Below are 15,901 nucleotides of genomic sequence, written 5' to 3'. Positions count from 1 at the left end.
TGAAATAAACACATCTATGAGAGTCATCACACAAAACAGATAAGTATTTCCTTTCTCCGAAAGGTTCTTAGTTTCTGGATTCCCCAATTCATATTCTCAGAGAAACCCGGAAAATCCATTTAAAATTTTGTAAGAAGTTTCATTCAAAATCTTTTACACTAAAAATAGCCTTCTTCCATGCAGTTACAGCTGTACCTTATTTAGTGACTACACATATGATAAAAGTAAATTGTCTAGCTTTATTTTATATGCTAGGAGATAGACATCTCTGAAGTTAGAAAAGCAAAATAATCTCCTCCTTTTGTCCCTTTGGAGAGAAAATTGGTAACATTAAAAAATTCCATGATAAAAAAGGATTGGTTCCTATAAAACCTTTATGTTTATAGTTGGATAAAATATTCTTAAAAACAAAAACAAAAATGCTGCTGGAAATAAAGTAGAAAATATATTCATCTTTAACAGTAATTATTAAATATTAGTAATTAGGGCTTCTCGGGTGGAACTAGTGGTAAAGAACCTGCCTGCCAATGCAGGAGACATAAGAGACACAGATTCAACCCCTGGGTGGGGATGATCCCCTGGAGGAGGGCATGGCAACCCACTCCAGTATTCTTGCCTGGAGAATCCCATGGACAGAGGAGCCTACAGGACCACAGTCCATGGCGTCACAAGGAGTCGGATATGACTGAAGTGATTTAGCACACAAGCCCCTCTGGGTGGCAGGACTATATATAAAATTTTTCTTTTCTTTGTTAGATGTTTTTGTATTTTCCCAATTTTTTAGAAGCAGTTTATGCTATTTCTATATTGGGGAAAAAATTTTAAATACAATTAGTTTCTTTAAGAAATAAAGCCCATGTTTCTAGATATTATTCCCTTCCTTAGTTTTGACAAGATCATAATTTTCTTAATGACAAAACAAAGATTTCAACTGTAAAATAAACAGATGAATTTTCCTAGAGGGAAAAATAAGCTGTCATAGATCAAACGGTCTTAGTAAGTCAGAGAATAATCCTTTGAAAATTATGTTCTTTTTAAAATCTCCAGTGCTTTGAGGTTTAATCAGAATGTAGAGTCTTTAAGAACGTCTAAAAACTGTAGTTATTAACGGTCTGGAGCAGGGATGGAATGAAGGGCACCGTCTTCCTTTGTTTTATTTTGATTAACAGGCTTAACCTAGAGAACCTTAACCTAGGGAGGTTAATTCTGATGCGCCCTCAACATAGCGGGCAAAGCAGGAAGAGAGAAATTCTACAATATTCTGGCAACAAGTATTGGTGAGCTTGGAGGTTATTTAAGGGAGCTGCGTGAACACCTAAGAATCAAACAGGTGCTCATGGCTGAGGCAAGAGATGAGGGAAAGCTGAGAGGAGCCTGGCATCAGCTGGCTTCCCTAGAGCCCTGCTGGAAAGAGTAAACCGACAGGAAGACTATTCAGGGAGAATTCTCTTGGGGTGGGAGCAAGGGGGTCTGCATGCGCAGTGCTTTCCACACCTCATCACCTCCTTCAGTCCTCCCAACATGGAGCCTCCTCAACAGATGAGGTCCATGAAGACGAGACCCACAAAGGCGAGTGATGTGGCTGAATTCACACAGCCAAGGAGGGTGTCAGGGAAGGACCCTAACCGGGATGGTAAGGATTCTTTCCTCTAGATCGGAGGACTAGAGGCAGTCAGTGAGACCAAACCCCAAATAGGAACAATTACAATTAAGTGAACATGCTACCAGATCTTATGCATGTTTTTTTTTTTTAATTGTTCAAGATACTCAACTGTGTTTTCAAATGATAAACAGGTAAAGAGTTAAAGTCTTACATAAAATTCTTCAGACGCCTCTGGAGGTTCGGGAAGTAGAGAAGCTTTTGGCGGCAATTTGAGTTCATAGGTCATAATACTCCACCTGAAGGGAGAAGAATATCTGGTCTAAAATTCCTTTAAAATTTAATGGATTTTGCTCTCACCTCACATCCACACATGCTCATGCTAAGTCACTTCAGTCATGTCTGACTCTTTTGCGACCCCATGGACGGTAGCCCAACAGGCTCCTCTGTCCATGGGATTCCCCGGGCAAGAATACTAGAGTGGGTTGCCATTTCCTCCTCCAGGGGATCTTCCTGACCCAGGGATCGAACCCGGGTCTCCTGCATTGCAGGCAGATTCTCTGCCATCTGAACCAGCAGGGAAGCCCCTCACATACACATGCACAGACATTCATGAGCATGTTTCCCATGTCTGAAATCACCAAATATGGGAAGAGATGGACTTACCATAATCTCATAAAGTGCTGAATTCATAATCTATGATTTCCCTATCTTACCAAATCTCTGATTGGAGACTTTCAAACATTTGAAGGCCATGGCCCACAGTAAGAAATGTACCTATGTAACAAGACCGCCCCTCTTCACTAAGTGCAAAGCATTATGACTTTTCTGTTCTTTTCTGTTTTACTTTTTAAATAATGCTCACTGCAATTTCTAACTAGATTATAAAAGTTACTAATGGGTCACAACCCCAAATTCTAAAATAATGTCCAAGATTAAATAAGTGCACCTATGAAAAATAAATCATTCTGCAGGTAACAACCACTCTTACCAAGTCACCTTATACAGATATGAAATGGAAATTAGCTAAACAGTCCTTCTTACATTAAGAAAGTAAGTGTGAAATTGAGAGGAAAATATTAATAGAAATAATGCTTGACTGAAGCAAATTCATTTCAATTAGCTGTAAACATTAATTTCAAACCAAACACTGAATCATTTGGTGTTAGACATAAGCAATCAACTCCAGATAAATCCAGTCATCTATCTAAAATAATTTCAACACTTGAGAAAAACAATTGGGTATAGACATTACTATCATCAGTAACAAGATGTAAAATAAAGACTTTTAAAAGACCCAAAGCAAATGAGAGCAGTATTACAAATTATGAAATTTTAAGAAAAGCATATCACAGTGACAGAATCTAGCGAAAAATCCCAAGATTAGCATCAGTATGTAAACAGAACCTAGTGTATCAATCAGACTAATGAGTCTGATAAAAATTCAAATTCTGAGAGAAAGACATAGGTTATCTGTTAGGGTGTGTAAACTAAATAGATGCGTATAACTACTATTCAACTCTTGATATGAATATATTATAAATATATGCCTGTTGCTGGTTTAGTCACTAAGTTGTATCTAAGTTTGAGACCCCATGGACTGTAGCGTGCCAGGCTCCTCTGTCCATGGGATTTTCCCAGAAAGAATACTGGAGTTGACTGCCATTTCCTTCTTGGCCCAGAAATCAAACCGCCATCTCCTGTATTGCAGGCAGATTCTTTACTGCTGAGCCTGCATGGAAACCCTCATTATAAAAATACATATTTGAGCATAAAAAGTCATTCTTTCCTTCATGCATCCATGCAACAGGTATGTACTGGACATCTCACATTGACAGTATTCAAGGGTCTGGTAATAGAAAAGTGAATATGACTTCTCTGATAAAGCCTATATTCTGGTGCCGAAGACGGATGTAATAAAAGCAATGAATAAAACAATAAGACCCTGTGAAACTTCAAAAAGGGAAAATCACAACTGAAAACAAGGAAGTCAAGTTCCGTATACCTGGAAATACTTCTCTAGTCAAAGGATAGTTAAAGAATTGGGAAAGAAATCCACCCAAGCGGCCTTGGGCCTTCCACCTATACCTCCTCCCTTTGTTGGCAAATGACTGGAGCTGAAGAAACAGGAGAAAGGCTCAGCACAAGCCAGGAAGGGATGCTTATTGGTACCAACTAGGCAGAGTTGGAGGCAGAAAGTAAGAACCAGTTTGGTGGTGATTATATGCATTAAGGGCTTCCCAAAGTTCAATCCCTGGGTTGGGAAGATCCCCTGGTGGAAGGAATGGCAACCCACTCCGGTACTCTTGCCTGGAGAATCCCATCGACAGAGGAGCCTGGTGGGCTGCAGTCCATGGGGTCACAAAGAGTCAGACACGACTGAAGCGACTTAGCATGCACGCAGTGAGTGAGCGCAGTGTTAAACAAAGGCCCTCGGAAAGAGTCTGTATTTTGGTGTAGACAATCGGTTCAACCACTTATTAGCAATTTGACCCTGAAAACAAAAGAAATCTCCTGAGCCTTTTACCCTGTAAGATAGAGATAATAGTATTATCCATCTCTAAATGTATAGTGAGGATTAAACAAGATGATATTCTATTAAGAAAAGCAACTAGATGTGCCAGGCAGCCAAAAATATTAATCATTCTTATTCCCACTGTCTCTAGAAAACTCAACATTCATCTTTGTGAAATAGTCCTAATAATGCTTTTCTTAGTCAGTGTTGTTTTGAGGACTAAGTAAGTTAAAGTGAAGTTGCTCAGTCGTGTCCGACTCTTTGAGACCCCAAGGAAGTGCAAATAAGTTAATATATATGAAAAAGCATACATAATGTGGAATATTATTAAACATCAATTTTCCACTTGTCCTGACAAAGGTCCATATAGTCAAAGCTATGGTTTTTCCAGTAGTCATGTACAGATGTGAGAGTTGAACCATAAAGAAGGCTGAGTGCTAAAGAACTGATGCTTTCAAATTGTGGTGCTGGAAAAGACTCTTGAGGAGTCCCTTGGACTGCAAGGAGATCAAACCAGTCAACCCTAAAGGAAATCACCCCGGAATATTCATCGGAGGGACTGATGCTGAAGTTGAAGCTCTAATACTCTGGCCACCTGATTCAAAGAGCCAACTCACTAGAAAAGACCCTGATGCTGGGACAGATTGAAGGCAGGAGGAGAAAGGGGTGACAAAGGATGAGATAGTTGGATGGCATCACTGACTCGATTGACATGACTTTGAGCAAACTCCTGAGAGAAGGTGAAGGAAAGGGAAGCCTTGGCTGCTATAGTCCATGGGTGGCAAAGAATTGGATACAACGTAACAACTGAACCACAACAACAATCAGCTAAAGATACCCTGTTATCCTGTGGCCTTCTGACTGACTGAAGGGGGTGACAGAGGATGGGATGGTTGGATTGGATCACCAGCTCAATGAACACGAGTTTGAGCAAACACTAGGAGACAGTGAAGGATGGGGAAGCCTGGCGTGCTGCAGTCCATGGGGCTGGACATGAGTTAGTGACTGAACAACAATAACGATTCTTAAATTAGTAAAGAAAGCACAGGAACAAAATTGTCTTATGTTTCTAACAACAGTCCTAGCTTTTAAAATCCCTTTTATTTTTTTGCGGGGGGCGGGGCATTGAGGGCTTCCCTTGTGGCTCAGCTGGTAAAGAATCCACCTGTAATGAGGGAGACCTGGGTTCAATCCTTGTGGGAAGATCCCCTGGAGAAGGGAAAGCCTACCCACTTCAGTATTCTGGCCTGGAGAATTCCATGGACTGTATAGCCCATGGGGTCGCAGAGCTGGACATGACTGAGCGACTCACCTTCACTTTTTTTTTGCAGGTCGGTATTAAGGAATTTTACCACAGGGGTGCTGTTTCTCCGCTAACCACCTGGAGACGTTAATTTTTATAACATACAAGGGAAAAGCACACACCCAGTGCAGAGGAAATGCCTCATAGTATTTCCTAGGTTGTGGGGAGAGTGGTATTTAAATTTACAAGAAAAAGCCATTTAAAATACCTTGTGAGGTTTCGTAAGCACTGAATTGGGCAGTCTTCCGGGAAACCACCTCTAGACTCTGTTAAAGACTCTGGTGACTGAGTCCACTTTATGCTCCCAAACTACAGGGGGATCCCTCTCATGACTGGTTTGGGATTAACAGAGATAAATGCTCACCAACCTAGCTTTCTTTTCAAATGCCCTGTCTGCAGAAGAATCAGCCACTGCAACATTACCTTATGACAGGCAAGGTTACCGTTAATTAGATTACAGCTTATTTTAGAGTAATTACATTTTGGATTGGTGGCTCCCTGATGAGATTCTGTTATTTTCGGGAAGAGTTCCACAGATGGCTAATCCTATCAGAGTTGTTTTGATTCGTGCTAGCTGGAGTTTATAATGAGATTTTGACGTTTGTGTTCCAGTGATAATGGAGGTTACTGCTTACTGAGCCCTGGTTGCTCCTTATGCGCCTGCGCTCAGTCGTGTCTGACTCTTTGCAACCCCACAGACTGTAGCCTACCAGGCTCCTCTGTCCATGGCATTCTCTAGGCAAGCATACTGTAGTGGGTAGCCATTTCCTTCTCCAGGGGAGCTTCTTGATGGAGTAATCAAGCCCACATCTCCTACACTGGCAGATGGATTCTTTATCATCCATCCATGAGCCACTAGGGAAGCCCGGCTGCTCCCTATATGTCAGTTCTAAACACCTCCTCCATGATACTCAGGTCACACAGACTGGGATTTTTTTCTTTTTACATGTGAGGTATTTAGAGAGAGAGCAGTTAAGAGATGCAATCCAGAATACCATAAAAACAGTGATGGTTCCTCCATGCGGAGCTGTTTTCCTAGCATTTTCCTGTCCCTGGGAAAGGATTATATTTTTTAGTATTTTGTTGGCTCAATTTCTTATTAACATGTATAATTAAGAAGATATACTATCTAAAGTTTGTATGTTTTCTTTGGTTTTCATGAAACCAGAAGAGGAAAGGGCCATACCTAGTATATTCATCAAAAGACCCCCACAAATTAACTATTTAAGCTTTCTGACCCAAACAGCAGTTGAAAGTAATTAGTATCAACATGAGCTTTCCAAATGGTTCAGTGGTAAGGAATCTGTCTGCCAAGGCGAGAGACGCGGTTTCAGTCCCTGGGCTGGGAAGATCCCCTGGAGAAGGAAATGGAAACCTACTCCATTATTCTTCCCTGGAAAATCTCATGGACAGAGGAGACTAGGGGGCTACAGTCCATGGGGCCACAGACAGTAACATGACTGAGCGACTAAACAAGAGCAAGGATTAGTGTAGCCATCTATCTTTAAAATAATGGGTTCATAACACTAGTTTTCTCACTTAAAAAATTCACTCAAAAAACATATTTACAGAGTGTCTGTTCTGTGTCAGGCTCTGTTCTAGACCACAAGGGTGGAACCCCTTCATGGGCTTCCTGTCAGCACAATTCTAATGATCAAAAGGAGGATATCAGTATGCTGCTTTCAGTCTAGTTTTAGAAAAGAATTTGTTATTACCTGTCCAGCATTTTGGTACTGGCTCGTTCCAGCTTCTCAAGTATCTGAGGAAGTTGGGTGTCGTCATCGTACGAGCCTCCCCAGCCGAGAACCCGGGCAAGGTCGTTTCCTGTACCCAGAGGCAGTACTCCCAGCTGACACTGAAAAAAACCAAAAACAAAACAGCCCCACAGGAGACCTCAGACAAGTCGAGAGAGAGAGAGACTCTGACATTTCTGCACTTCACCAGTCAGCAGGTTAGGATACATTCATGTTAACTAGCAATGAAAAGAATGATGACCACTTGCCTGTTTGTTCAAGTTGAGCTTATCAATTTCAGACAAAACCCAACCTACACTTCCATCTCCTCCACAAACAAGAATCCGGAAATTGTCAAACTTCTGGAATAATCTTAAACTGAAAGTAAGAAGTATTTTATTTTAGGATAAGTGAATAAAAATCACTTTCCCCAATTCTTTTGTCAATTCTGTTGTTACTTATTGGTACTCATGTTCAGGTTAAATATAAGAACTCTTACAGGTGAGACATACTATAAAAATTAATTTGAGTGCAATGTTGAAGTCACGAAAATGTCTTGATCATAAAGAGGAGAGAGGATTATAAGCAGAAATGGAGACAAAATTAGGAAGAAAGTGGAGTGAGAAATGCAAAAACAAAAAAGAAGCATAACCCAGGAAAGATTATTAAAGGTTAAGTGACAAGCGATGGTAAAAGTAGTGATCTTTTTTCTTTCTATCACAAGGATATATTATTTCCATGAGTAGCATATTAAAACCAAGGTGGAGAATCCAGGGCACTGATGCTCTTGAGTGCATGGGGGCGATTCCTAAAGAGATCCACCAAACATCACTAACATACCCCCACCATACTGCCAGTAGTTTTTAACTTCCTCTTTTCTTTTCCTCAGGTCAATCTCTTTACTTCTGCCTTCCTCCATCTCAAATTTTGACACATCTCACCTTCTGAATGTACCTTTGTATACCCCAAGTATTGTGGAAAATCGAAAAAAATATGGAGACAATCTCAAGAAGTTTCACAAAGGGAGTTCCTTGGAATTTCAGAGGATGAGTAGAAAAAATGCAAAAAAATAAGATAAAGCAGATATGCTGGAAAGGGAGACGAAGCTAGTCAGCGATGGGAGAGACAGAGGTGATGAGAAAGTGCCAGGACCCATGCAGGGGAAAGGAAGGGAGGCACAGCACGTAAGGAAGGACTTGGGTTCAGATGAAGAGCGACACTCGGGGAACCAGAAGGGCCTGAGACAGCAAGAAAAAGGCAATGGGAACAAGGAGGACCCCGAAGGGACAAAAGTGAAAAGGGGCACAACGAGAGACTGAGAAGAGAAACAGAGAAGATGGGAGACAGCTGAAGCACAAAACACAAAAGGCCTTTTCAGGAACTGGGGTCTGAAGTCTTCATTCCTGCTCCAGTGTTACAGTGGATCCAAGAGAAAAGCCAAGCTGGCAGGAGCAAATCAGAAAGAGCTTGTGCGCCCCTGGTTCAGATGACTCAGTATCACCTCTTCAACGAAAATCATACATATATATATACACTAACATATATATATACTAATATATATATACACTAATATATATATACTAATATATATATACACTAATATATATATACTAATATATATATACACTAATATATATATACACTAATATATATGTACTAATATATATATACACTAATATATATATACTAATATATATATACACTAATATATATATATACACTAAAAATGTATTCAAAGTGCCTCAAGGCATATTTTCCATCACTAAAACACTTAATTTTTTTCCCCCCATATTTTAAGTTATACGACATTCCAGGAAATTTGAAATGGACAGTTAATGAAAGTACTTTCTGTCATTTATGGGAACCAAGTCTGAAGTCCTTGAGAACTTGTTTCTGAGATCCACAACAGTTATCTGTATTTCGGTTAAATAACTGATTATTTGTATTGTATATAGTTCAGTACTAGCCTCCCAATGCAAATCGTTTCCTGAAGTTATTTTTTTGTATTTCTCCATTTACACAAGTTGGTCTACTTCTGTAGAGCTAAGCAAACAGCATTGTTTGATGCAGGATATATTCTAAAACATTTTCTAAACAAATTCAACTTTGGGCACACAGGAAGTTATATAAATATCAAAAAGGTTGTGTTAAAATTTATAATTAGAACGTTAAAAAAAGGGAGGTGTGAGAAGATCAACCCAGAGGCGTCTAGATGAATCTACAATTTTCATGAACTGAAAAACCAAATGTACTTCACACTTAGTGCTACATTTCATTCAAGGAAGATTTGTCAGTAATCAATTACCCCAAATGAGGACCGCCATTCATCAAATCAAACACCTGAGCTGGATTTAGTAACTGTTTAAATCGACGAAGAAACTTGACTCCCTGATTATCTCCACTCTTAGAATTGACAAAAACCAATAAAGGACTAACACAGAATGAAAATGTTGCTCTACAGAAACCTGTGGGGGAAAAAAACAAAAACACAAGGTAAGATCAATATGCACTGCTTTCTCTTAACAAAACTTTAGAAGAAAAACAGTAAATTCATACTTCAGAGCCCCCATATGCATACAGGTTCATTACTTACGTATTAAGAACACAGAACTTACCTTTTAAAATATGAGCTATAATGAAAAATCATACAAAAGATGGTGAAAGTATTAAGCACAGATAATTTGAGATCTACCACTTGCCCTAACAATACTTAATTATTAAGAGAAACCAATCACAGTGTACAAATTCACAGTTGTTAAAAGGATTCATGCTAATTTTCAGTATCATAAAATATTTAACACCTCCTTGTTAAGGTCTCAGAAAGTATTTTTAAATTTTATAATAAATAACAGAACTTTGATATATTGGGGCTTAGGGGAGACTTAACAGCACAGGTTAAAAAAATCATATCTTCTGCAGCTTCTATGATATGCAGCCAGTAGCTATGATATCTACTGGCATATTTCTACAAAAAGTTTGAAAAGCATAAGGCATTTTATTGATGCAAAACATTAATAATAGTTTATGGTAAAAGCCTTATGTAATATGGTTTGTTTACAAAGAAGTGATAAGTATGCTATCCCCCAACCAGTGTTGTAAATGGGTTCTTCCATATGTGCAATTAAGTCATAAAATAGTAACACTAAAAAAAGTGCGTGAATGTATGGGAATATAAAGTCCTACAGCGAAACAACAGAAAAATGGGTTTCAAAAAGAGCTTTGCTAATGGGCAGTTTCAATTACAGAGGGGGAAAAAATGCTTATAAAAAATTAATTTGTTCAGGTTGCATTTTCTTACAGAATAACGATCTTATTTGATCTGCTGAAATGTAAAATCTATAAATCTTATACACTGTAATTTCACCACTGTGTTAATAGTTATGTTAAACCTTAATTTTAAAATATTCTTGTATAAATTCAATGTACTGTTCTGCAATTGAAATGGAATTATTATATATAAACTGACCAGAATAACCAACTACAGTGTTATTTATACTAGGAAAATAGTGTACATATCAACATTTGATAAACCAGGAATACACATACTTATACTAGTGATACTTACCATCAGAATCAGTGCTGTTTAGTGCAATTGGAGGTATGACAGATACTTTACATTGGCCAAGTGGACATATAGGATGATACAAATCTTTACAGGCAGTGTGTACCTAGTAGCAAAGAAATAAGCCTTCAGGAGTCAGTAAACACACATTCATGTTTCGTTATGGAACAAACTATGTCTAAGGAACTGAAAAATGAAGATTAAGTGCATCTTCAAATGTCCAGGAATTCATAAATTATTTTAATGGCACAGTGTTTATACTTCTAAGGAATGGACTAATCATTTTAGAGATGGGAATTTGATTTGGTTTGTGCAGTCTGTTTTCATGGGTGACTCAGGCAAGTAGTATGTAGTCAGTAAATGCCTGGTGAGAGCAAGGAGAGAGGGAAGAATAGAGGTAGGAGAAGAGAGGAAGGAAGAAGGGGAGGGAGGAAGGGAGGGAAGAAGGGATGAAGACGGGAAGCAAACCGGTATGCGTCCAGCATAACTGTCCATAGGAAAAACTGATGACACTGACTGTACAAAATTCTTACAGAATATAATGAAAATAAATACAGTCTGCAAGGTGTCTGCAGGGATCCTGCAACTGTCTATTCACACCTTTTTTACAACACCGTCATGCTAGTACAGTTATAAGGACATCTGTGCCTACTGTCTCAGCTAGACTGCCCGCTCAGTAAAGAAAAGAGAAAGGTCTTATCATCACCCACTCATCTTGAGGAGTGATCCACATCACCAGCACTCAGTGGATGTCTTAACTCGTAGGAAACAAAGTTTCAAGGTCACTCAAGCTGGGCAAACATATAATGTAGGACCTAGGCAATTTAGAATAATTTATGTATCTATCTAGAGAGCCTTTAAATGCTTCATCAGTAAAAGCGGGCACTTCATAAAGCACTTATTTAATGTAGTTTTATTTCATTAGTCCTTTTAGAAAACTGGCATATCCATTAAATAAATTTATCAAAACTTTTGAGAAAATAATCGAAATTTAACAATGATTCTTGTTCTGCTGATGACCTGATTTGGGACAGTTTCCTATCATGATTTACAATAATTAATCCATCAGGATTTTAGAAAAATGAGATTGCACAGGTTTAAAAGAAAAAAGTTTGAGAGTCATGAAACCGAAAAATATTTATAAGAGTGTTAAATGAAAAAAGCAGACATAAAATTGTATCTTCACTATTTTTACAAAAAAGGTAAAACTACGTCCAAAAACTGGACAACAGCTGGAAAACTTAGGAGCTGATTCATGAAGGTTGTGGAAATACAGCTTGGTTTGGTTTTGAACCAAGTGACTATGTTTAGACACTAGGTATTCTGCTGTTAGAAACTCATAGTCTAAAGGCAAAATAATATCATAACAGACAAATGATAGCATATATGATGTACAAGATTAGGAGGGATAGAAAAGGTGGCAACAGAGGATGAGATGCCTGGACAGCATCACCGACTCAGACACGACTGAGCGACTGAATAACAGCAAGCTTTCCTTTTTGGTTACTGTAAGTTTATCTCCCATGTCTGCAGGATAAATTAGGAGTTTGGGATTAACGTACACACACTACTGTATATCAAATAGATAACCAACAAGAACCTACTGTACAGTACAGGGAACTCTACTCAATATTTTGTATAGCTATAAGAGAAAAGAATCTGGAAATGAATATATATGCACCCGTATATTTACTTATGTATAACCGAATCACTGTGCAGTACACCTGAAACTAACACACCACTGTAAATCAAGCATACTTCAATTAAAAAAAAAAACAAAACAGCTGACTAAAGATAAGTAGAGAGCTATATATTGCAGGCAAAGATAACTTTTATAAGATCTTTCTAAAATGAATCATCACACAGATGATCTCCTTTCTTTTCAAAAAGTTATGAAAAGAGCAGCTGCAGTTTCAGAAGGAGAGAAATAGACTTCAGTAAATACAGACTAATAAAAGCAGTGGTAGAGACATACGTCAGCAGTTACCGCCCCAAAAAGAAATCTTAGGTGGGATGGAATCTTGACTTAAAATCTGGTTTGAATGGCACAAGAGTGTTTTCAGGGCTAGGGTTGCACAAAAACTCCAAGAAGAGCGAGATTATCCAATATAGTCTGTATATTATATTAAATGGGATAAAAAAATAAAAAGTAACACCTACGCCAATAAAAGAGGCAACTGATGAAGGAAAACAAAATCATGGTGATCAGGAGAATTATGTTTGATTCAAAGATGAAAAAGAAACACAAGATAACCTATCAGTCCTGACTAAAAAGTCATGGAAAACAAAATCATGGTGATCAGGAGAATTATGTTTGATTCAAAGACGAAAAAGAAACACAAGATAACCTATCAGTCCTGACTAAAAAGTCATAGGGCTTATTTCTCCTCCATGGCTCATGGAATCAATTCCACGGATTACAAAATCAAGACATCATATGCAGACCTTTTGCATTCACTGATCTCCAAATCAGCAGTATTTTTAAAATTTTTATTAACACTATTCTTTATTTTTATTTTAATTTTTTGGCCGCATCACGAAAAGATTTTAGTTCCTAGACCAGGGATTGAACTTGCACCTCTGCAGTGGAAGTACAGACTCTTAATCACTGAACCACCACAGAAGTCCCTTCAGCATACTTACTGAGAGCAATGGTTTCCCATCTTTTTTGTTGGGGGGAGGGGGTGACTTCCAAGACTCAAAACAGGACCAAACAACTCAGTCTCAATGGAAGGCAACCAGCACCCTAGTCGGACGGCATCGCCCAGTGCTCAAGTGGGCACACAGTGCCTCCTCGCCCTGCTGTCTGAGGGCCGTGAGGTCACCCTGAGGTCCTGCTCGGACCACCCTCCTGCAGCATGGAGGCCCAGCCCTCACGCAGTCTGTCAGAGGCTAGACCATTCCTTGCCGTGGGCTCCATGCTATGCTCTATCTGCTTCCAGAAGATTTTAAACATTTACTCATTTCTAAAACATAAATGCATACAATTTAAATTGTATCAGTGCATGGTCTACTGAATTCGGCTTCCTTCTGTCAAGAGAACATGCACGGGGTTGTAGCAAACTCACACCTTGCTTGTCAGTCAAAATCTGGTGGCTTTCTGTCAGCAACCGGTGTTGAAATGGGCTGAAAATAGCAAACCACTAGATGCGGCTAAAGCTTGATGAAAAACAGTAAGACCGCGAGAAAGAGGTCTTCAAATAAAAGAAATATATAACAAGAACAGGTGTCACAAACAGGAAACGTGCAGAAGAAACCAGAGTGGAAGGAATACACTTTGAAAAAGGTGCACCTTAAAATGCGCTTCCCTTGTAGCTCAGCTGGTAAAGAAATGCAAGAGACCACCTTCAATGCAGGGAACGTGGGTTCCATCCCTGGGTCAGGAGGATCTCCTGGAGGAGGAAATGGCAACCCACTCCAGTATTCTTGCCTGGGAAATCCCACGGACAGAGGAGCCTGGCGGGCCGCAGTCCACGGGGTCACAAGAGTCAGACACGATTAAGCGACTAAACCACCACCACCAAAACGGGTACATGTACTATCAGCTGTGCTCCGCCATAAATTCTTAGCTTTGTCTCTAAATCTCATAGATGAAAAGATACAGGAAGAAACATTTCTTTTAATGGAGAACATTTATAAAACTCTCACCATCGTTCTACACCAAAGGCATCTCCAGTCTTGAAGACGGAGAACACTGCCACACGTTTTGTCGCAGACAGCACACTTGGCGCTCACGGGCAAGTTACCCTCGAGCCACTGGTGTGGCATGGCCACCTGCACAGCAGGAAGAAAGGGCAGTCAAGGTAAAGACCATGGCGGACATCATTCTTAGCCCAGGGAAGAGACACAATGATTGCTTACTCCACGGAATCAGCAACATGAATCATTCCTGCATGCACTCATTTCCCCACTTTTAATGAGCGTCTATTATGCCCAAGCACTCTAGGGATACAAAAATAAAACTAAACCCCCACCCTGCAGGATGTGTACTCTCGCTGAGCACAGAGAGGGATTATCATAAAGTGACCAGGAAGGGGTATCAGAGATTTGCATGCAAAGGAGATAAGGTTTTGAAGGTGGGGGGAGCAGGCCCCAAAGTCTGGGGAGTGAGTGTCTGAGTATACAGCTGAGCTGAGCCTTACAGAGCACCTCAGTCGGCCAGATAGGGGTCTACAACATCAGCCCGGCCCAACAACCCCTCCTAAGCCCTTACACAGTCCTCTTAAAATTTCAGAGCTGAAAGAAGCTGTGAAGGATGGAATTGAAAATAAAAATTCACAGTCTACCCAAACTCTCCATCTAATCCTAATAATCAACACTGCCTCTTAACTCCCTGTTGTAACTACTTAGATGGCTCCCACCTAATTTCCACGGGAGCAGAGGACAAACGAGTGGGGGTGCCCGGGAGAGAGGGAAGGGGAAGGGAGCCTACCCCATCCTCGTTCTCGATGATGTCCTTCCCGACGGAGGCCAGGGTCGTCCACTTGCAGTTGTTCGTTGCCCTCACTGCACAGCGTTTGTGAGCCTTGAACTTGCACACTGAAAAAAAAGCCAGCCATTGCTAAGTATGTACTTGTGGACCAATGAGGAAAGGAAATCACAGCACGAAATTTCAAAGGGCTGGGGAGGATTAGTAGAAGAAAGATAATATTTTTTAAAGTTTTTATTACTCTTCAATAATAGTCAATATTCTAAGAAGCAAATATTATGTGCTTATGAAGCATTCTGATCAAGCTACAGATTGCTACTTAAAGAGATTTCACTTACTCCTAAAAGAAGAAAAGACATAAATACTAAAAGAATTAATTCTTGAGAAAGGAGACAGCACACACACACACACGAGAAGATAAAATTCAGTAACACAGGAGTTCTGGTAACATCCAATTTCTAAGCCTGGGTGCTGATTACATAAAAGCATTTAGTTTGTGAAAATTCAACAAACTGCATACCCTTCTGATGTTTTCTTTTTTCTGTTCGTATATTACACTTAAATAAAAAGTTTGAAAATATCAGAGAGATAAAGAACAAGATAATTCAGGGGAATGCGAAAGTCCAAGTACGTCAAGAAAATATCCAGACATCATGGGAAATACATTGACGAGGGTCACAAAGATGGCACTGTCTTTTAAAAGTGTCCTGTTGGGACTTCCCTGATGGTCCAGTGGCCAAGACTCGGTGCTCCCAATGC

At 39.6% G+C, this 15,901-nt stretch overlaps 1 protein-coding gene across 5 annotated transcripts in view; it reads right to left on the bottom strand.

Annotated features, from left to right (window-relative positions):
- DGKH (diacylglycerol kinase eta) overlaps positions 1-15,901 on the bottom strand; it is a 202,716-nt gene that overhangs the window by 52,183 nt on the left and 134,632 nt on the right. For all 5 annotated transcript variants that reach the window (XM_069601244.1, XM_069601246.1, XM_069601248.1 and 2 more), the window contains exons 7-13: positions 15,146-15,252; positions 14,362-14,487; positions 10,717-10,819; positions 9,457-9,616; positions 7,421-7,529; positions 7,134-7,273; positions 1,815-1,899 (exon numbers count right to left, since the gene is read on the bottom strand). In XM_069601244.1, coding sequence (XP_069457345.1) covers positions 1,815-1,899; positions 7,134-7,273; positions 7,421-7,529; positions 9,457-9,616; positions 10,717-10,819; positions 14,362-14,487; positions 15,146-15,252 — 830 coding nt within the window. The remainder of the gene's footprint in view (positions 1-1,814; positions 1,900-7,133; positions 7,274-7,420; positions 7,530-9,456; positions 9,617-10,716; positions 10,820-14,361; positions 14,488-15,145; positions 15,253-15,901) is intronic.

Source organism: Ovis canadensis, chromosome 10, assembly GCF_042477335.2.
Source record: "Ovis canadensis isolate MfBH-ARS-UI-01 breed Bighorn chromosome 10, ARS-UI_OviCan_v2, whole genome shotgun sequence".
Lineage (NCBI taxonomy): Eukaryota > Metazoa > Chordata > Mammalia > Artiodactyla > Bovidae > Ovis > Ovis canadensis.
This window is presented reverse-complemented; position numbering and strand designations above follow the sequence as displayed.